At 43.9% G+C, this 22,632-nt stretch overlaps 1 protein-coding gene and 1 long non-coding RNA gene across 7 annotated transcripts in view; one reads left to right on the plus strand and one right to left on the minus strand.

Moving 5' to 3' along the window:
* Window positions 1-747: 747 nt before the first annotated feature.
* Window positions 748-2,358, plus strand: LOC310658649. Its single transcript, XR_014502405.1, has 2 exons — window positions 748-1,600; window positions 1,637-2,358. It is a non-coding gene; the product is annotated as an uncharacterized lncRNA (long non-coding RNA).
* A 461-nt stretch (window positions 2,359-2,819) lies between these two features.
* Window positions 2,820-22,632, minus strand: part of TOM1 (target of myb1 membrane trafficking protein) — a 31,010-nt gene continuing 11,197 nt past the window's right edge. For 2 of the 6 annotated variants that reach the window (XM_083400772.1, XM_083400776.1), the window contains exons 3-16: window positions 22,114-22,192; window positions 21,506-21,655; window positions 20,556-20,690; window positions 19,113-19,259; window positions 18,360-18,476; window positions 17,992-18,125; window positions 17,845-17,878; window positions 17,288-17,396; window positions 16,728-16,848; window positions 11,476-11,551; window positions 10,074-10,136; window positions 5,954-6,013; window positions 4,394-4,433; window positions 2,820-3,952 (exon numbers count right to left, since the gene is read on the minus strand). In XM_083400772.1, coding sequence (XP_083256898.1) covers window positions 3,804-3,952; window positions 4,394-4,433; window positions 5,954-6,013; window positions 10,074-10,136; window positions 11,476-11,551; window positions 16,728-16,848; window positions 17,288-17,396; window positions 17,845-17,878; window positions 17,992-18,125; window positions 18,360-18,476; window positions 19,113-19,259; window positions 20,556-20,690; window positions 21,506-21,655; window positions 22,114-22,192 — 1,414 coding nt within the window. In that variant the 3' untranslated portion in view covers window positions 2,820-3,803. Of the gene's footprint in view, window positions 3,953-4,393; window positions 5,393-5,752; window positions 6,014-10,073; window positions 10,137-11,475; window positions 11,552-16,727; window positions 16,849-17,287; window positions 17,397-17,844; window positions 17,879-17,991; window positions 18,126-18,359; window positions 18,477-19,112; window positions 19,260-20,555; window positions 20,691-21,505; window positions 21,656-22,113; window positions 22,193-22,632 lie in introns of all 6 variants that reach the window. The other 4 variants (XM_083400773.1, XR_014502379.1, XM_083400775.1 and 1 more) reach the window with 4 other exon arrangements.

The raw sequence follows: 22,632 nt of genomic DNA on the forward strand, positions 1-22,632 counted from the left end.
CAGGAGCTCACCCCGTTGTGGGGATTTGAACCGCCGACCTTCTGACTGGCAAGCCCAAGAGGCTCAGTGGTTTAGACCACAGCATATGTAGAAGAGACTGAGATTGAATGAAATGCGTAACAACTGGATGGAGGGAATAAATCAGAAAGAGCAGCAAACCAAAATGGAATAGGCTTGTCCCTGTCATACGCATGTAAAATTTCTCAAGAGAAAAGGTCATTTGAATTGGGGAAGTTCTGATTTCTCAACTAAAGCTGTTGTGTCTCTACTTGTCTATTATATCTCTGAGAAGCCAGAAAATCAAAGGTTTTAGAAAAAAGGTCTTAAGAAACCAGGATTTTTATTTTATTTTAAATCACAGTTCTGTGGAATGCTCTTCCTGGGAAGACATGCCTGACACCTTTGTGGTCAGTCTTTACATGCCAGGCTAAGACCTTTAGGCTTCCCCAGGTCTTCAATGTTGCCTCTTACGCTGGTTGCCACCTTTTAAGTTGGGTGTGTGTGCAGGACCCCCTCCCCCCCCCTCTGCTCACTGCTTTCCCCATTAGTCACTCTGAGCCAGAGAGGAGAGGTGTGATTTGGTGCCCTCTGACACACCCCTGCCCTCACTCAGGCCCGTGACAGTTTTATGTATTTGGTAATGTTACTGTTTGTTGTACAAACCATGAGATAACCATGAGTTATATCCCATAGACAAACCATGGCTTCTCTCCAAAATTTGGTTTTTTTCTCCAGCTGCCAGTCTTGGGTGGGGTGTCTGGACAAAGCACAGCGAAGGAAGGATGCTGGGTTCACATGTATCATGAAGCCATAGTTAAAACAAACTAAAGCTCGCAAGCCACCAATGAGCTACGGCTTTTTATCATGGTTTGCTGCCAGTAAACGAAGCAGTTAAAACCACTGGGCACATAACACTAAGCTATGATTTAATGAACCATGGTTTAGCATTGTGTGTGAACCGGACCATTGGATACAGCAGCAGCAGTTCTATTGACCCTGTAACAACACATCTCTGGTGCCAGAACAATGCAAGTATAGAATTGCTTTGCCCAATGTTTACGGAATCATAGAATTGTAGAGTTGGAAAGTAGCCCAACATTGGCACATCAACATTTAGGGTGAAACTTAACCGCCTTTTCATATTATCCCAATTACTGTAATCATATATTTGTACCCGAAGTATTAAATGCAAAGCTCCTAAAGGATTGCCCCTCATGTGAATGCAGCCAGTGTTGCAAAACTGTAGTTACCCTCAAAATAATGAGCCAGCTTTTCTATATTATAAAATTGCTTAATATTTTAAAATGACATTTGCAGTTTTGCTTCTGCTTTCTGAAACTTGCGCTGTGACACGTCAAGCATTGCTCAGCAGTCAAATAGGGTACAGCTGCCTCTATTTTCTGGTAGAGCTCTTGTACCTTCACAAATTCTTTACAAGGCAGAAATAACACAGGAGTTGTTTTCCCCAGTTTGGAGAAGTAGTCTTAAACATTTTTAGAACATAAAAATTCTGCAACAGCTTGCCTGAAACGCAAAATAGGCACACAATCATATGCAAGGTAATCCATAAGAGGAGGAAGACAAAGAACTGTAAGAATTTGTCTAAAAACAGTATGCTGCTCTGTGCATAGTACAGCTCTGCTGACCTCTGCTGGCCTGTTTATTTTGGACGCAAGCTCTTTTACATGGACAAAGGACAAGATTTCTGCATAGAGAAAAAGTGCAAAACTTTTAAGTCTGTCACAAAAAGTGAAATCTTGCCCTGATGTATTTCCCAGCACTTATGCAAGAGGATAGGTTGTGATTGGCCATTATCTCCTAGCATATAGTGGCATGCCTACATGTAGAGAAATAATGTGTAACTTTTCTATGTACACTCTGTACACTGATTTATTGGGTTTCCAGCTCTAAGCAGAAGTACTTTTTTGTGTGAGAAAAGTATAAAAGGGTGAATCTGTTGCCTGTGAACATCGGCTTTCCCTAAGCCCTGTCCCTGAGCCACTGGTGATGGTGCCTGGTTGAATGGCTTAGTGGAAGACAATTTCCTAGAGCCATTTTAAGAGGCACTGTGGCTTGGCCCCTCCATCCCCACCGCAGGGAACTAGTTCAGCAGTCATGAATGGAAAGCTCTGGCTGGACAGAGGCAGGACAGAAATCGTATGCTCTCCAGGCCTACAATTTTTTTGATCAGGAGTAATGGCTGATGAAAATCATGGAATACACAGAGATGGCAAAGCTGATAGCGGTGATAAGAGTCACAAGTTTAGAATCTTTCAAGGAGGACTGGAAACCTTTTCTGGTCTATCTAAAATAAAACTTCTCACATGCAAAGTCCACAGTGGGGTTTGAAGTCTAAGAGAGAGAGAAAAAGCAGAACATATAAGAACTTTGTTTAAAAGGATGAAACTGGGTATGATGGAATTTTAAAAACGCAATTGCATGTAATTGCAATTATAAACACCAATGTTGGGTGAGCGGGAATTCATCAATGTTGTAGACTAGGATTATAACTGTTGAGTGATGAAGTGTACCTTTGAAACGAAATAAAATATTAAAAGTGTGTGAGAGAGAAATTATTTTTAGTTTGGATGTGATGGCTCTAGTAGTAAATACAGATGGTGTCTGATACCAGCAAGAGCACCACTGTTCCTTTCCTTCCACTGCCTTCCCAGACAGGACTCTGTTGAGGATGCAGAGCCAGCATCTATTGCTCAGAAGCCCAGAATCTTCTCCTGCTCCTCCTCTTCCCAACCTTGCAATGTGGCATTTTATGCCAGGATGCAAGACCCACACTTCAGTGAAAGCACGCACATCTCTAGTGAAGTCAAATATTGTCTTTAATAAGGAATATAAAAGGCAAGTCTCCCAGTTACATGGAATAATTCAGTATTTCACCCCAACAAGCTCCACCCATTAACACAGTGAACGCTGTTTCCTCGGTGTGTTTTCTGATAATGCACAAAAAGTGTCCAGCCTCTGCAGCAAAGAGGGATAGTTTGTGAGGAGGAGCTCTTAAGGGAAGGTTATGGCAGGGATAGAGAGATCATGATCAATGGGGGCCGTATGAATTAATTTCAGAAGAGAGGCTGCCTCCTGGATGTTCCTGTTTAGGAGGCAGGAAGAACCCAGTTTTAGAAGGATTTGGTACCACTGAGAAGACATATGCCTCCTTACCTGTGGTGCTTCATGAGATAGGTACCTGGACTGGATACAGTGAACTTGGGTGTTCTCAAAGCAGTCCTGACACAACAGGCAGTGTTGTAACAGAGGCCCGCTGGGGTTGTTACCCTACTCCCAACAGTGTTCTCTGGTCATTACAAAGGGTTTCCATCGTTCCTGCTCAGCCAGGGGAGGGCAAAGGATGGGAAAGACACAGACGAGCTGCTCTGTTTTACAACGCAGTGCAGCTGCCTGTAGGGCTGGTAAGAAACTACAGAGCCCACTACCGATTTCCAGCATGGCTTCTTAATAGTCTCTTCATCACGAAAGGAACAACGAAACTGTCTTGCCCACAACGGAGGAAACCCAAGCCCGTCGACTCACCAGGCGGCGACCCATTTGGCAGCTCTGCAAACCCTTCCCGCTTGTTTCTCTCTTGCGCCCCCAAATGCAGCAATGATTAATCTAACCCCAAAGCAGCCTAGAAAAGGAGGCAGGAGGAGAGGAAAGGGGTGGTGGGGGAAAGGTGTCTCTTCCCCAACACACTCTCCTTTTGCTTCCCTCCTCTCCTACCCCCAGAAAGAGGAGTGCAGTGCAGCACACAGGTCCTCTTGAAACCACAGCACACCAGTCCACAGTAGGGTTCATAAAGCAAACATCGCCTCCTCTTCTTTGTCCTTCTTCCGCGGAGGGCCAGAGCTGCTGTTGGAGGAAGGAGCTCCAGTTGGGGGACTGGGAAGCGTAGGCAGCCGTTCTGCCACTTTTGCTCGCTCTTCCAGGAACTTGTCAAACTCTGGCAAGGAAGAAAAAAGGGAGAATGAGGAATCAAATCAAGAGTTGGAAAAGCCCTGAGCATTGCTTCTTATGTAATCGTTTCCATGGACTGGACACATCTATAATTCCAGATATGTTTGGAGATTGATAGTTCACATTCACTGTTCAGGAGTGCCAATTATAAACACGACGCCTTCATGCAGGACATTTCTACATGATTAAACATGGGAGCAACACATCCCAATAGACCTGTGCAAGGAGAGCCACATTTTGGGATTTAAAAAAAAATCCCAAAAGTTGAAAAGCCATTTGCACAGATTGCTCATTCATAGAAAATGTTTTTTATATATATATAAATGTATAGACATGGAATCAATCAGCAGAAAACACCCCATGCCTGCAAGAATTCATTGGAAACGTAACCCTCAAAGGCAGGGCACAGGGTCTGCTAGCAACTTGCCTTCGCTGGTGACACCCTTTGGATCCACCGTGTCGTTTCCCTGAGAAAAGAGAACACAAGGAAGTGTGGAAATTATGGCAGATCAAATGAAAGTGTGCAGGGCTTTATTACATGGACAGAAATTTCCATTTTTATTGGGACAGGGAACTAGTGTGTGCTTACTCAGCTTGGCTTCCATCACCCATACCAGTAGAAACAGACAGCATTTTAAGGCAGAAACAGGATGACATGTGGATACCAAAAGTCTACTTCCCCAAACTACCATTTTAGTCAAACAACAGTCATTGCGTTTCAGAAAGGATGAAATGCAGAGAAATTAGTTCTACACCAACATCAGAACAGACAAGACAGTGGAAAAAGCAGACCCTGTTTTAGCCAGTAAGTGAGGAGGCTGATTCACACAACTAACTTTCCTGTGACAGGCAGCTTCAGCTATGTTTTGCCTGCATTTGGTTCATGGCAAAGTAGTTATTTGAGAATTGAAAACTCAGGTCATGTTTGGGGTTTACGATGATGTAATCCTGGACTGGGGTGTGTGGAAATGAAATGACCCACGGCACATAGTGTGGCAATGCAAACCACACCTTAGCTCAATATACTGCAAGCCGCCGGTGCTTATAGTAGTTTGCAAAGTAGAAAGAATGGGGAGGGGCATTAGAAGCAAAGGAAACTGCATAATGACATGCCAGACCACTGATGCATGGAGCTCAGTGAAGTTGGCCGCAGAGGCAGGCAATGTAGTGCCTTCGAGATGTTATTGGACTCCAACTCCCATCAGCCCCAGCCAGCGTGGCCAATGATCAGAGATGATGTGAGTTTGAAGCAACATCTGGAGGGTATCACACTGGCTATTTCTGCAAAAGGGTTTCCGAACAGGCATCTTCCAGCCCCACATGGAGATGCCAGGGATGTCAAACTGTGACCTTCTGATGTGCTTTACCCCTGAGCTAGGACCCCAACTCCAGAGACAGAACACCCAAAGGCTGATTCTAGGTAGCTCTGCCAAGCATCTATTAAAAAAGGTAAAGGGACCCCTGACCATTAGGTCCAGTCATGGCCGACTCTGGGGTTGCAGTGCTCATCTCGCTTTATTGGCCAAGGGAGCCAGTGCACAGCTTCTGGGTCATGTGGCCAGCATGACTAAGCCGCTTCTGGTGAACCAGAGCAGCACACGGAAATGCTGTTTACCTTCCTGCCAGAGCGGTACCTATTTATCTACTTGCACTTTGAGGTGCTTTTGAACTGCTGGCTGGCAGGAGCAGGGACCGAACAACGGGAGCTCACCCCGTTGCGGGGATTTGAACCGCCGACCTTCTGATCGGCAAGTCCTAGGCTCTGTGGTTTAACCCACAGCACCACCCGCGTCCCTGAGAATCTATTACAGATATTTAAAAATAGAAAACTGCCTCATACCATGTCAGACCACTGGTCCATTTAACTCAGTAATGTAGATATTGACTGGTGGCAGCTCTTTGGGGTTTTAGGCTCTACCACTCACCTAATAACTACATTCATAATCAGCCATCACTAATAAGTAAGTGCTTTGGCTATGTTACTTACCACATCAGTAGAGAGCCACTGCTCAATATCTTCCATGATGGCAGCTTGGGGGACGGGAACCTGGCAGAGAAAGGGAAAACAACAAAGAAAGGAAGGAAGGAAGGAAGGAAGGAAGGAAGGAAGGGAAGAGCATGAATGAAACCCATTCTTGCAAAAATGCTCTCTTAACTGACAGCCGCTTATTTTACTCAGCACTGTTTTTAGGACCAATATCTGATGGGAATCCATTTTTTAGCTAATTCCAACATCACTTGAGAATGGTTAGATGATTCTCAGGTTCACCTTTCAAATGGCCTAGGCCTACACCTGACCATGAATGACACGGATAAACAGCTATGTCACGGACTGGGTCTCATGGGTGATATCAATTAAGTAGTAGTTTCAGTAGTGACCCTCAAAGATGGCAAAGTTGTTCAGCCATAAGATCTATCGTGCATACATAGTATTATCCAATATTATGCCACCTTGTGCAACTCTGGGGAAAAGGGCAGGGTATAAATAAAATAAAATCAATTGGGAAGCCCTAGCTGATTTTTAGTCTTTATTAACACAACATGAAAAAAGTACTTATTTCGATTCTTAGCATGAAACACTGTGAAGGGGCAAGCATTTTTTAAATCCAGGATTAGATTTTGGTGAATTGTGACAAGCTGCCTCTCACAAGTTGCAATGTATTCCAGTGAACTTCAAATACCACAGAGCAAACTCCCTGTAGCCATGGCATTTCAAAAATATCAATATTGCAGTCTTTTGCATTCCTGGTCAATTCAGGACACACCATCCTGTTTTTCAAGCTTTCCTCCATAAATCAAAGAGGACAGGAAACTTCTGATTTTATTGAATGAAAGCAGCGAATTTGCACATGCTGAACCACATTCTAGTGCCACAGGAAAGTGCCTCAGTGGATTTAACATTTTGCCACCACTTCCTGATGTTAATGCCACTCAATGCTCTCTCTACTGCCACTGAAACAAGTACATCATTATTAGTCAATTTGGATGTGGCATGTCAGATCTGCTAAGGATTCTTCATTCACTTTCTCTCACCCTTCCTGTTCTTAAAGGGTTCGTTTCACTTTAAAGTAAATTCAGTGAGATTGTTAAATGCAATGCTGTCTGGACCCCTGCCATTCATATTGTCACTTTAGAAAATTGCTGTGTTTACACCTCCAATTTGGAGCACATCTTGGGTCTGGTGGTAAGCCCAGAATTGGTGGACTGGCATGCAGGGTCCACCTGGCTTATCTGTGAACTCCTGGCTGTCTTCAATGGATGGCATGCATTGCAGGTTGCCTTCCTGCATGTCTGCATCTTGGGTACTTGAATGTGCCTGCCCATTTCCAGCATGCCACCTTCAAGTTGCTTAAAACAATTTCGTGGAAGATAATCAAAGAGCAGCTAATGGCCATGACCTTCATTTGCTCTGCTTGTGAACTGTCAGCAGCAGACGACTAGTTATGGCTAGAAACCAAATGCTGGATTATCACTTTATGGACCCTGGTGGGACCCAGGAAAGCATCTCATACAATCTTAACACCCATGGAAACATAAGGCCATGCTAAGACTATTGGACTTAGCTGAGAGGGTGAAGTTGACATGTGCAATTAAGAGAAAAATCATTGTCAATATTTATTAAAGATTGGAAACTCCTTTGAATGAAAAAGAATTGAAGTGGATTTGTATGAGGATTGAAGAAATTATTGGTTTATAGGAAGGAATTATTGGGTGTTATCCTGGAGTGGATGTCTTGAATATTTTTCTATATATAGCTGACAGACGAAGAATCAAGAGTTCTATTCTTTTCTTTTTTTCTCTTCCTCCCCCGGCCTTTTTTCTTTCTTTTCTTTTCAATCTATTTTTAGATTGTGTTTTTATTTAGATTAGTTTCTTGGCTATTTGTTATTAACCATTGTATACTTTTTTCATACTTTAATAAAATCTATTGAAAAAAAGAAACAGAAGGCCATGCATAAATTCTTTGGTATTTTAGGTGAAGAGCTGAGCTATTGCTACTGAGCATATAACCTGCATATGCAGTCTAACAGAATTCTGTCTTGATCCTAAACAGAAAGGAAGAGCCTGCATGATGCATTGGATTGTCTGGAATTATACTGTAATCCCAGGAAATGAGGAAGAGGTAGGTATGGCAAGGAGAAAGGCTTACTTCCTACAATGATTCCTTTCAAAATTGGACCCTGTGCTAACCCAAGTTATGGGAAACTGCTTAAGTGAAAAAAGTGATCTCCATAATGATGAATTTTCAAAAGTGAGGTTTTCCCTTTCACTGTGAAGAACTTCTTATCCCCCGCCCTTGTCAGCAATTAGATCCTTAAATGCAACAAGGAATTTCTGCTTAAAAGAGAGAGAGAGCACAAGAGCACAGAAGAGAACTAGTAATTCCCATAGGTTACCTTAAGGAGAAGTAAAAGCAAGTGGTTTCTTGCTATTAAGTGTAGGAAAGTTTGCTTCCAAATCAAAGAAAAAGTGTAAAAGCAAAATGTCAGACTCTATCTCACCCAAGAAAGAAAAGATCCCTTTAAAGCCATTTCTCAAAAGCCTGAGCTATTCTTGCCTAACCTTCTTTCCTCTGCCAGGGTAAAAGCTCTCCATCAGACTGGTTAGCATAACTGGAGCTGTGCTAAGGTTTGAGATGGAGTGGCGCAATTTAAGAAAACGAAACCAATATCTCCTTTATCCCTAGAAGAGCTTTCCAGGACAGGGGGAAGACAGGATTACACAAGCCAGTTGGTACAGTGTGTGGGCACACCTTGGACAAAGCATCTTAATGGGTCTTCTAATCCTGTAGCCATTTCCCTCCACCGGTTCAACTGTATATATTGAATTTGGAACCACAGAAATCAAAATGACAGACAGCCCAGTACTGATCAAGTTACTAGTGTAAGTTCCCCTTGAGCTGGCTCTTATTGGGCATTGTCGAGAGAATAAGCAAAAGTGGCAGAAACCTGAAAGGGTTGGTGCTGCATGGAGGATATGGAAAATGGTGTGTCATTCATGAGTTCTCTTCTGTGATGTGGCAGCCTAAGAGCTGGCCAGTAGTACTAACCCCTCATCCCATAGATGTTCTCACCTAGTGGGAGAAACATCTCTAGTCTCCAGTGCAGGAGGAAAAGACAGCAACAGATCATGGATATTTCTTGTAAAATTATGGTACAGATCCCTGGATTGTGAAGCTAGCTGAAAAAGGCTGGGTGGGTGGAGGTTATGCTAATGGATTCAGAGATCAGTTTTTATCCCACTAAGGCAGGAATGGAAAATCTTTAGCCTGCCAGGCCTAGGGTTGCCAGATTTCAAAAAGTAAAATTCCTGACACCCGCAAAGTTGTTGAGGTTTTTTTTTAGGAAGACCCCAAAATCGTTAAGCATTGTTGTTGAGCTTTTTAGGGGAGACCTCCCCCCAAAATAGTGATGTTAAGCTTTTGGACCTGTTTCTACTGCTTTTTCATATATCCAGGTTTTCCCTTACATTTTGACGCTTGGGCAAAATTTCCCCAACACCATTTTTACACCTGGAAGCCAGGACATGTCAGAGGAGTTTTCCTGACATATGGCAAACCTAGCCAGGCCTCTCTTTGCTTCTGGCACTCCGATATATGTCCCTATCCCAACCTGCATTGAACTGGCTTCATGGCCAGACTGCCATGTTTCAATTCTGTGTGCTGATAAAGGAGCTCTTTTCTCAGTGCACAACAAGGAAGGCAAAGTAAAGGCATGTGTGTCAGACATAAAGCATGTGATGTACCTAAATATGTATGCTTTAGCCCCATTCATTCTGTGTGCTGGCCCTGCCCACTTTGGGCATGAAGTCACAAACTACTTTTCTCCAAGGGAATCCCCTGAGGGGAAAATATTCTGCACTGTTGCACTATGTTGATGAGAATATAAGGCTTAAATATGGTTCCTTGTTTTCTTTCATTGTGTTAAGATTTCTGCAGTCCACGAAGCCTTGTGGACTGTGGATTTTATTACTGGGAGAGGTTGCTTGACTTCCAGCCCAGCCACATTACTTTCTCTGATGTCTGTCCCCACACACTGTTCAGCCAACACCGCACCCTTGCATAGCAGCCTCTATTTTGCTCTTCCTTGGCAGCGACACATTCTCACCATTCCTTGGCGCATCATCCAGTTTGCGATTGGGGCTCCATCAGTGGAAGCACCTGGCTCCGGCTAGTTGAGAGAGAGTTTGCTCAGAAGGGAGTGAGCTCAGAAGGGAGAGCAGCTCCCCCCTACAAATTAAAGAGAGCTGGAAAATTTCCTACCTCCTTCCCATTTTTGTTGAACACAGAGTGTGGGAGAACCCCCAAACTGAGCTCATGGCTTATGACCACAAAGATATAGTTGCATTGCCTCTGGGGACGGAAAGGTGTACGACCCCAAACCAGTTTCTTTCCCTATGGATGGGAAGGTCTGAGTTGAAGAAGGATGGCCTGCTAGCCTTCTAACCCAGACCTTGAAAGGAAGCAGGATTTTAAAGCCTGTGTGATCGTAGTTAGTCCAACCTCATATACTTAACAATGCACTGGCCCAGGGGCTAATCCAGCTGCATTCCTTGCCAGACTGCTCCACACCCTTCTCAAGTGGCTTAATAATATCTCTTGACAGAGAGACAAGAGAGAGAGGAAAGAAACCTCTAATTTTGTGTGGCTGGAATGTAGCCTATAGTATGATGGCACAAGTCATATCCTTTGGTCTGCCCACCTTTGCCTCTGGTCCCACCACTGCAAGCCCATCCCACCACTGGCTTGTGGCCCCTGGAAGGTTTCTTAGGATGGAATGTGGCCCTTGGACTGGAAAAGGCCCCCCACCTCTGTATTAGCCCCTGGGTGGATCCCCTAGAAATTACACCCCCAAACCTCTTTTTACTGTATTTTTGTGATTTTAAAATGATTATTTAATTGCAGGTTTTTAAGGCTTTACATCTTGCATTTTGATAGCTGCTACTAACTTGTTACACCTCAGAACCATAATACACATCAGCAGTAACTGAAAATGACTGGAGTATTACTGAATTATAATTATATTTACTTTTTTGTCTTACTGATCGAGAATTGTTTCAAAAGGTTATTAGTTCTCCGTAAGTACTGAATTCTTAAATAAACTGCTTGATATGATGATGCTTGCTTGCTTGTTGTTGTTTTGTGCTGTGCAATTAGGTACTTATGATTTAATAGTATGCAGTTGCATGTTCTGCCACTACCGCTGTGGGGACAGGGGAGATATGTGAGTCCCTGTTTAGGTGTTAATGAGATAGGAAAATACACGAAACTATGTAATTAACCTCCAAAGCTGCTCTGATGAACTGAGTGAGCAATGACCTAGGTCCTACTCCCACTAGCTCCAGCCAGCATGGTCCACAGTCAGGAATTTGGGGAGTTGTAGTCCCCCCAAAAACCCCATATGGAGGGCACCATGGTATACATGGACCTACAGCTGATGTCTTGGGAAGGCAGGGGGCTCATCTTTTACATGGAGTGCTCATGGAATACTTTTATAGTTAGCAACTCACCGCTGCTGTGTTCTGTTGCCGGGCATCCAAGGCTCCAGCTAGTCCTTGCCTGGCCAGAGGGTCTTCATACTTCACCCTGGAAGAGAGAAACAGGTCAGAGAGAGAAAAACCAAGTGGAGAAGCTACTGAAGGTTATGCACTATGGCATCCTCTTTGAAACTAGATATAGAAAATGGATGTGCTTGGGGATCCTGCTTTTGCTACGTACACAGGATTGTATACATCTTTTGTCATAAGGAAGAATGACTAAAATCTGGTGAATGTCAACCCCACACTCTCTCACTGACAGCAGGGCCAAGCTGGGATAATTTTTGTGAAAATGTTAATATCAAAAGGCCACTTACTAACCATTCAGCATTTTTTCAGGCTGGATGCACATGTGCTAGCAAGAGCCCTAATGGGCTAGGATAGTCTAGGTGATCATTATCTGAAGTACTGACTTATTTCTAAATAGACACTCTTTGCCCTTCGTGACATAAGCTCATAGCCCAATCGGAGCACCATGATGCCATTGGGTCTAATATGTGATGCTGATTAGCAGGGGAACGGTTGTGAATAGTCACAGACAGCCATGGAAAAGTTTATAGCATTATAAAAGGTTTTCAGGTTCCAGGGGGTGGAACCTGGACATTGCCCATTTTGAAGTAGGTCTGAACCAGCGGAACATGGCTCAGTTGTACTTAGCAATCCCAACAAATGTGACGATTATCTATTTGGCTGCCATGAGTGCTCAAATGCATGAAAGAGTGAGCAATGCAATTTATAAACAAATAATAAACAAATCCCTGCGAGGCAGCTTAGTCTGAGAACCAGTGACTTACCCCAAAGGATGCCCTGTGAACAGTGGATTTTAGCATGGCTCATCTATATCTACACCCAAAGCTTTTGCTATTACACTACCTTAGCTCACACATGTATATATGCCTAGTCAGAGATCCCACTGAAACAGGACAAGCCCTAAAGTTGCATCAATATTCCATGAGTTTGGGGAGAGTTTATTGTGGATTTTGCCAACATGGCCTAGTGCTATGAGTGTCAGCCTTGGTGCTGGTGTCAAACCCAAGCTCAGCCATGTACCAAGTGGTTCTAGGCAAGCCCTTTCTCTCCATCCCAACCTGTAACACAAAGAGGGGCTGCCCTCAAGGGTTTGAAGGAAGGTAAAATGATATAAGGAAATGTGTCTATCATGCAACTTAGAGATAGGCTATAAATAGAGATTATCCCATATGTGCATACTATGATACTCAGACCATACACAACTCCTTCATTGCTAATATACACCACACATCTAGAGTTGCGTGTAGAAGTAAGTGGAGTAACAACAACAACAACAACAACAACAACTTAAAAAGAACATTCTGTGTCCAGACATTCCAAATTCTGGACCAAGAAAATTTCTGCACCTTATAGTGTTCAAATGAAGTACATATGCATAACTTCTCTTATTTTGTACAACAGATGCTGTGATCTTCACAATCTTGCATGATTTAGTCTGGTATTGCTAATTATGAGTGGAGTCAAGGAAATATGGAGGACACCGAAGCTTTAACCCAACCACCGCTCCACCTCCTGAGATTTCTGCAAACACTGCCTCCATGCTTTCAAGCAGAGCTTTATAGACACAGGGACTAGAAAAGTGCCATTTATATATGAAAAGTGGAAAAAAGAGAAAGCTGGGATTCTCTGAAAACTAAATTCTGCACTCCTTGTCACATTCTGCACTTTTTCTATGCTATTGCAGAACTGTGACATGCACAGAAACCTGAATGCACTTCTGTTCATGCACATGCCCTTAAAATACATTCAACATCCCTCCACATTTCTATTTTGTTTCGGGAGACACGGTGGGCAAACTTATGTGGTGCAGATGGGCTTGGACAGACTTAACTGTTTCTGATTAATCAGTGCATGCACAGCTACAACAAGACCTCTGCAAATATCACGACTGCCCCATTTCCTGCAAGAAATACCTTCAGTTTCAAGACCACCCCGCCCACCCTTTGCCCTCACCCTCCAATCTATGCAGATTATTTCTTACACAGGAAGGCCAATGTTTCCTTGGACGATGACATCCCAGTGGTGAGCTCCCCCAAGCCATGTCTCTGTCCCTCCCATGGTCACCGGGAACCGTTCCCTGCTGGGGCCAAGGGGTTGGGCCACTTTTGCTCAAACTTTTCAAAAAAGAGCTCGTCCGTGAAGGGCCCGCTGTGCACAATGGCGTCAAGGATGAAGTAGAGTGCCACCACCATGCCGCTGATGAGGCAGAAGGGCAAGAAGGGTTTGAGGTGCTGCCAGAAAGTCTGCAGACAGATGTTCATGGGGCTCTGGGAAGACACACGAGCCAGCTGTGGTGGTTGCCCACAAAAAGGGTCTCGGTCTGGAAGTGAAGCCGCAGGAAGGGAGGGGAAAAAAGGCACAAGAGAGCATGAGGGGCTGTAGAAGAGACAGTCCTGAGATGGCTTGCTGGCAAGAAAGTTAAAAGTAGGAGGCAGACAGTCCAGTTGGAGAAAGAGGAATAAATAGAAGGAGCCTCTTTATCGGAAAGATCACACCCGTCACAGGAGGATCAGGTTTTGCTGGAGAAGTTAACTCAGTTCCAGGGTTGGGAGGAGAGTGGCCGGAGTGTGCGCCAAGAGGTTGGGTTTCAGCATAAGATCAGCTGCTTCCAGCCTTCTCGCTCTCTGCCTCGTTTCTGCACAAATCGACTCCACTCCGCACTCAGCAAACCGTTTGTTGAGAACAACATTCGGACAGCCTGGTACACAGCATCCTTCTCCCTGTGTCTGGTGTGCTCAACTGGCTCTTTGCGAGGGCAATCTGTGAGTCAAGAATTATAAGCCCTTTCAGCGGCAGAAAGAGCTGCAGCAACGGCAATTAGAAGGATGCTGGCTCCCAGCCCGGTTTGCTAAGTGTTGGGGGTGGAGTGCATTTCGTGCTCAAGCGTAACCGCACATGCCCAAAACAAACATCTGTTTCTACAATCAGCAGGGGTCACTGAAAGGCTTCTTGCAGGTTTGCATTACCAAGCCTAGGACTTTTCCCTCAGACACATCTGTGGGTTTTGGAACTACAAGGCCGAATTTGCTGAGTACAATGGAAAAGACCGTATCTTCCACACCTAAGTCCTCTACGGAATAACCATGCTTAGCATTATATACTACTTCCTGAGCATGCAGAGTGCTCTGCATAATTCTAACCAGTAATCCTTCATGCAGCCAACCTGAAAGATAGGTTGCAATTATAATTAACTCCCTATTGCAGATTTGGGGTGGAGGGGGAAAGAGTGGCTGTGAGAATAGTGGCTGCCCTGAAGCCAACTAGTGAATTCATGGCTCAGGTGAAACTGACCTCAGGAACTTCCTCGTAGAGTTTAGCTGAAGTGTCAGAGTCATCCCATTTGCAGGAAGTAAAGGAGATGGGGAATGTTTCAAGGTAAGATCCACTCAGTAGTCACTGGCCATCAATTCCTCATCCCCTTGATGTTCCACCATGATGTCCTGTTGCACAGGGGAAGCGTTCTGGGGAAAACATTTGATGGCCCTTCTTCCCAGAAATCCCCACAGCTCAATGGTACATCATGGTATAGCATGTCAAGAGGCTTCTGGGGGAAAAGACTGTAGCTGTCAGAAGGAACACTGACTGCTTCAGCTGTTACTGCCATGTGGTGGCTGTGAAATAAGGCATAAGGATGTGAAAAGAAGGATGTGAATCCTTGAAATTGTCTCCAAGTTCCACAAAAAAGTTTTTATTGGAGAACTTTTAGCCTACTCTTACATTTTGGCTTTCAAGAAATCTAGATCATTGTAACTGGGACAGCAGGAGCAAACAAGGTATGTGACTTAAGATACAGATAATGTACGGTGCAGGGGAAAGCAAACCTCCTCTTTACAGGAATATTCATTCCCTGCTTTAACCCCCTCCCCTCCCCACATAGTTCAAGTCATTTTTGTATGTGTGAGATTTGTTTTCAAAACTAAGGAGGAAAGGGAAATTCCAAAATCTTGAAATTTTCACTCTAGGTTACCCCAGAGAATTTTTAAAAATGCATTTATTTACTTAGTACCACAATAGCTATTTCCCTCTGGGGACTGTACAAGAAAATACTAAAGCAAAATATAAAAATCATATGAATTCTGTAATGGAAAGAAGCAATGCTAAGTAAAGTAGGTGCGCATCATGAGATGAGGTTTGTCTCCTTTTCCAGGCTGCAAGCATGGGCAACCGCAAGAAGCAAAATACAAGTATTGGGTATGGCTGGTGTTTACTCTCCTGGAGTATTATCTGCAGCACTGAAACACAGCTCTGCTCTCCATTTGGCCCACGCTGTTAACAATAAATTATCCATTTCACTGCTGCTAAAATTCCTGGAAGCCATTAGAGAATGACAACATAACAGACAAGGGGGGGGGGGAAGAGTAGTGGAGAGAGTTAAGTGCTAATGAAAGCTCAAGTCTGCCTTCATTAGTTCTGGTGGGGATGGACAACAGCAGCAGCAATAAACAAAACCCAAACAAATCAGTCTCCTAAAAGACCAGGGTTTTAAACAGTACAGACAGTCTGCTCTTGAACTCCACCACCAAAGAACATTCAGACTGGAAAATCAAAGATGGGTGTGACATTGGAAGATTCACTCCTGCACTACAAGCAACCCTGCAAAAGGGAAATGGAAGCTGGTGAAAGAGCAGGGACAAACATGTAGCCTTTTTCCTATCCAGAAAAACTGGGCATAAGCAGGGCTGAGCCAACACAGTTTGGAAAACAAAATATCTAACAGCAATTCACTGGAAATAGAAACTATTTGTCCCCAAAGGGCTCTGCGCTGGCACTCAAGTCCCTAGTGGGCTTCAACTACACCTGAGTACAAGCTTGTTTGTTTGGTATCTCTTATTAAACATACTATTCATTCTACAAGCACCCTTGATTTCAGTTTCTCCTTTTCCTACTTGTGATACACTAGAATTTAGGGCTTATCTATTTGCTTAAGCACATGGAAAAAATATCAAGGGGCAGAGGGCCATAGTTTCTAGCAAAACAAGTCCTTCTTTTGAAAAAATTAAATGAAAATTCTGCATGGATCTAAACCATATTTGGCACCGAAAGCCAAATTCCTCTGTTTCTATACATTATGCAAACCTGCATAACTTCTCTTGTTTTGAGTATGAATGAATGAACGTTCATTATTATGCCTGAATAGCCAGCATGCAACTCTTGTATACAACACCTAATTTGCAGCAGCAGGTGCTGTCACTTACTCTTTGCGCTGATCGGCCAAGTTGCTGCCTCGGGTCAGTGCAAACATGTCAAACTCTTCCTCCAGCTTGCCAGAATTGTTGAGGGACTGCAGTCCTGCACTGACGCTGCCGGAACCCAGATCTGAAAGGTGTAAAAGTTAAGAACAAGGTAACGTCTAACACACGTTCAGATCAGTAAAGTATAATGTGATATACATAACTGTCTGAAAATAGGATCACAGGAGGTTTCATTTCTTTTTGCCAGTAAGGATAATTATATGAAGGGTTGCATGCGCCCTCTGTAAACTACCTCTCCCCTTCCTCCAACCCATTCATCCTAAGTGCTGCTATCAGGGTAAGTTATGAACATCAGCATACATTTGCTGGCTCGGCATGATTGATTCTGCTACCTTATATTAAATTAATTCTGAAGTTTTTAAAGCAAGGACTGAGGGAACATAAAGAAGAAAAGATACAGAAGCTAGAAGGCAGGTGAGCTAGTGGCTCCCAGAATCATGGGGCTGGGGTAGGGGGCAAACAAGGAAACCACACAGCAGAAGGGACACAGGTAAGTTACTCACTCATTTCTGCAAGCTGAGATGAGAGCGTGGAGGCGGCTTCTGGTTTTTTTTCTACTGCATTAGGTCCCACATCAATCAAATTGCTTGCATTTTCTGCATTGTTTAGCTGCTTTAAAGAGACAGAAAGTTTGCTTCGCTATTTTGAAACTATTCTCACAGCGTTTCTAATCAAATAACAACAACAACAATAATAATAATAATAATTTATTACTTATACACCACCCATCTGGCTGGGCCTCCCCAGCGTGGTTCTGCTTCAGGAGGCCACAAATTTTGAATAACTGAGGAAATCTAAAACACCATTCATCACCCAAAAAAGTCTGAGAAATTTGTAAATAATGGAATCAGCCTCACCTAGAATAAGACAAAATATCTGAATCTGCCACACTGAGGACTGTGCCCCTTGGTTCTAATGTGTTACTATCTTACCCTTCTAAGAAACATGAATAATAATAATAATAATATTTTTTATTTATACCCCAGCCACTCTGGGCGGCTTTCAACAGATCATCTAAAACCTTGTTAGCATGCATTAAAAGGAAGGAACACTCATTCACCTTAGCAGGCTGGCCAGATCGGAGCCGTTCGAACCTATGAGAAAGAGAGAGGTGAGCAGATGAGCTCAGGTGGACGGCTTACACAAGCTGTTTTGCTTGCAAGGGGGTGTGGGCAGGGGAACGAGCAGGGGAGGGGCGTGGGAATACCGTTCGTGGCGCAGGAAAATGTTGTTGAGGTTGTCATTGACAATGAGCAGCTCCTCTGTTAGCTGTTCATTGAGGATGCGGGGGATCAGCTCCAGCACACGCTGCTGCATCGCTTTACATGTCCGGTTCAGCTCCTACCCACGGCAAGAGAACGTACATTGTGAAAACTGAACCAAACAACCTAGGTTAACAAGTGGCAGCTAGTAACCAGCCCGGGCTAAAAATCCGTTCCTACTGCTCGAGTCACTGGCGTGATGGGTTATTTTTGTCAGCATAAGCTAAGCCCACCTCAGCACTTGCTGGCCCGAACCAAATTAAGTCCTAATTCACAGCAGCAGAAGCAAACTTGTGTTGCAGCCATATCCTACCTGGAGCAGGTCAAGGTCGGAGGTTTCAGCTTGTCCTGGCACAAGCTCCGTGAGCATCTCAGACATCACTTTCACATTCCCATTCACCACTTCCAACTCGCTGCGTAGTTTCCCAATCTGAAAGCACAAATACACCCACTAAGTCCCACTGGACTTTCCACTCTCACAGAAGGACGCAGGAAATTACCTTGTATTATCAGACTATTGATTGAACTAGCCCAGTACGACCTGATCTCTCCAAAGACAGGCATTCCCCCATCCTGCTGCCTGTGATGTACACCTGTGTATACATACGTATATGTGTGTGTGTGTGTGTGTGTGTGTGTATAAGGACCTGGCTGTACCCTTGCTAAACAAATGAGACCTCTGACATTGATCCTTCAGGCACATTTTCATTACTGTTGTAACTGTGGAACTTGCAACCATGGAAGAACCAGGGTTCCTTTTAATGAAATAGTCTCTTCTCCATATGAGGAATTGAATAGCTTGTGGAACATGGGGGGGGGGGGGAGGAGAAGACCCCCCCCCCAGCTGGATGTATCACAATAATATCACTACACTGTAGAGATGGAAAGGCCTAGAAAACCCCCGGAAAAATTGGAAAAGTGTGTGGAATATTCAAACTATATCAAACTGTGTTTTTTTTTTCAATTTTCCTGAAAAAAACCAGCTTTGGGGAAAAACAGGTCCCCCCCCCCCATTTCTCCGTCCCCCCCATGCCTTCCCATCTCTACTACATTAAGTTGAACCTACCTGCTCTGGGGTCGGTGTGATGGGGGCATCCGTGGCGGCCCCTGGAGAGACAGGGAGAGACACAGGATGCAGAATAGACTCTATTGCTTGAGGGGAGTCTGCTGCTGGTGAATTCACTCCGGTAGGGGAGCCTGAGGTATATACGGTCTAGGGAGGAATCCGTAAAATAAAAGAGAAAGTGGTTCAGTAACAGATGAAAAAAAGCAAAGGATATTCCCCCCCCCCTCTATTAATTCACCCAGCAATGTTCTACGGTGTTTTCTGCTCTCTTTGGTGTTCCCCTGAGTAATTTGTTTATTAATTACATTTATATGCCACCTTTATCTTCCAAGGAGCTGAAGGGAGTGTACATGGTTCTCCTCCCCATTTCATTCATACAACAACCCTGTGTGGTGGGTTAGGCCAAGAGATGGTGACTGGCCCAAGGTCACCCAGTGAGCTTCAGGGCTGAGTGGGGGTTCGAACCCTGATCTCCCAGGTCCTAGTCCAACACTCTAACCATTACGCCACACTGGCTCTCCAGTAACGAGCTGGACATGAAGCCCGCCAACCTCCTTACATTCTCTGGGCTAACCATTAATCCTCCTCTATGGATTCTAAAACAGACTGCCCTCAATGAAATGCACCCCAGCCACAGATCCCAATGAGCTGGCGGAAACTAGGTTTTTGTCTCCATATGTGCAGTGAGGACTCTAGTAAGCTTCAATGTACTGCTTGCTTTTTAAAATTGAAGAGACTGAATTAGGTCTTGTACTAATGGAGAAACGGCTGAAAATATACTAGGGTCAAACCTTTCAGGCCAGCTTTTCTTCACCACTGTGAAGTAGGAAACCACTTCAGACAAACACAAATGTTTCCAATAATCCAAATGTTGCTATATCTTATAAAATAGCAAAGAAACCTATCAGCATTATATCTGAAAGCAACAGCAGTGCATACATTATTGCTGAAAATGCTGGAAATATTCGTAATTTCTACACATCTTGAACACAGAGCTGGACTCTCAGTTTGTTCCCCCTTTGCAAATGCCTTTCCCTCTGGTTCTTCACTCTCCACATTAGACCGGCTTTGTTTTTAAGCCCTTCCCTCGTTGCCATAGACAAGAAGCAACAGCATGCAGGTGAGTGCTTGGGATTCCATGCAGGCTTGTGAACTGGATGGTGGAGAAGGGGGAGCAGTAGCTCACTGCATCTCTCCCCCAAGTATGAAAACTAAGTGGGCTGCCAAAGCTGAGAGGGAATCCCCCTCCTCTATCCCTAGAACAGAACTGCAGCAGGTTGGTGCAAGAGGAATGGAGCTCTCTGCCTCTCTTCTCTAGCAAGCTAGTAAATATGCTTGCAGGCTAGTAACTTTTGTGGGGTTATTTACAAGGCTGCATTATTCTCTTCCAGGAGCTACGGGCTTAAAAAGACCCTCATGACGAAAGAAAAGTGTTAACCTTACCCTTTGTGGTGTATGGATGGGTGAGAGCATATCCAGATCAGTCATGGGAAACTCCAAGCCTTTCCTCCTCAGGTCCTCATAAACAGCCACAACTCCTGTCAGGTCTGGTGTACTACGGAATGCATCTGCCCAGGACTGCAGAGACAGAAAACAGGTACCGCCTCACAGTCTCATTATCTCTCTTCCCTTTCTTAAATTCTCATGGGGGAGAAGAGCAGGGTGTGTTATTGCTAAGATTCTGTAAGAGCACAGAAAAATTCCATAATGTGGTATCGGGAGAAGGATTCAAGTTTCCTGAAAATCTCTCCTTTGTTTATTTATTTAGCTTCTAGGCCTTATGGCTTCAAATATATGTATTAAAAAATGTGTCAACTATGTCAGCTGAAACCTCAGCCGTGGCTGAATAATATGTTTGGTAGCTGAAAGCAGGCTTCAGTGCCCTGTCTGCCTTCTTCTTCCTCCTACCTTCCTTCCTTCGACACTGGGATACATTATGCAAAGCAGCATATGCTGCAGAACACATTATGCAAATGAGATATTATATTATGCAAATTGAATATATCTATATGTGTGTGTGTGTTGCAGAATTCAGATTTTCTTGACTGAGGATTTGGATTGTAAAGAGTGTAACTTTTTTACTTTTTAAAGAACAGAATATACTCAGACCTGAAAAAACCTGGGTGTGTGCCTCAGCCCAGGTTCAGACTCAAAACAACTATATATATTGTGGGGGTCACGTTTTAATTCTGTGTCGCTGTTCGTGTGCAGCATGGTAGGCAGCCCCTGAAAGGCAGACACAGTGCTAGAGAGATTAATGCACAAAGTAGCACCTTGCCATACTTACATTTGAACTGACTTCCTTTGCTAACTTCTGTTTAGTTTGCTGGGAGTTATTCGCCCGCGAAGGAAGGCAACTATGCACACTTGTGCAACTCATCTCATGCACTCACCTGTATGAGGGTCAGCACCTTGTCGTGTACAATGGCCGGAGGATTGTTTTTGGGAAGAATGGTTCGCACCAGCACACCTTCTACAAAATCCTGGCTAGCGACCAGCGTGTGGAAGCGGTGGCCACAGTTTTTGACACATGTTTCAAGGACCTGTAGAACCAAATAAGAAGTCAGTGAAGGGGTTTTCGGTCCTCTTTCCCATGCAATCCCAACTGGAAATATCAGTATTTCCACTGCAAAAGTTCCAAATGGCAGGCAGGCATAAGGATATGTTTTGCTACGCAGGGTATTTCCACTTGCTTTTGACTAAATCAAACATGCACAACATATTTTTGTAGTCTTTTGGTGCTTTCCCACTACTTAATCCAAGATTTAACATCCCAGCTCAAAGGTTATACCCCCTTTTTTGGATATACCTCTGAAGACTTCAGACTATCTATGTCATTCATTTACTGAAGTAAGCAGAATCAAATGATTATAATGGCACTTTGCCCTATAACTCCCCCTGCAATAGATGACAAGAAGCAAATGCAGAATACTGTTGGGTTGGGGGGTGGGAAGAAATTGACGGGTTCTTGTGGTTATTGAAAAAAGGGTATCATACTCACTGTCAAAGCCAGCATCACCTCATGGAAGTTCTTATTCCCTACAATCCTTTTCTTTATGGCTCGGAAAGCATCTTTGGGGCTAAGAACAGAAGAAACAAGATTACAAAAGAACTAGCATTGGAACAGAGACAAAATATGCAGCTGGAATTTGGCAGGCCATAAGGTTTCATCAGTTTTGTTCCTCCGTCGCTACTGTTAAGAACCCAATTCAACCAGCCAATCGAGTCTGCCAACCTAGCCATTCCCATAATGTCAGTATCTTATCCCCAAAGCGTATTTGCTTGAATTAGAGGCAGAAATGCAGATAGCAACATGAACAAGAATTGCAAAGAATGCAAAGAGCAAGCTACAGATAGGTACATAAATTTAATAAAAAATAAGTAACAAAAAGATGTGCAAGGAAAAGTGTTATTTCTGAAACATGTCCAGGTAAAGTCCTATATTGTTGTCTCCTTTGGAATGAAATGAAAGAGTCATATATAGCATGCCAGTAAGGGACAGCTGTTGGGCAAAATCAGA

The sequence above is a fragment of the Podarcis tiliguerta genome, assembly GCF_965153285.1.
Source record: "Podarcis tiliguerta genome assembly, chromosome: 10".
NCBI classification, from domain to species: Eukaryota; Metazoa; Chordata; class Lepidosauria; order Squamata; family Lacertidae; genus Podarcis; species Podarcis tiliguerta.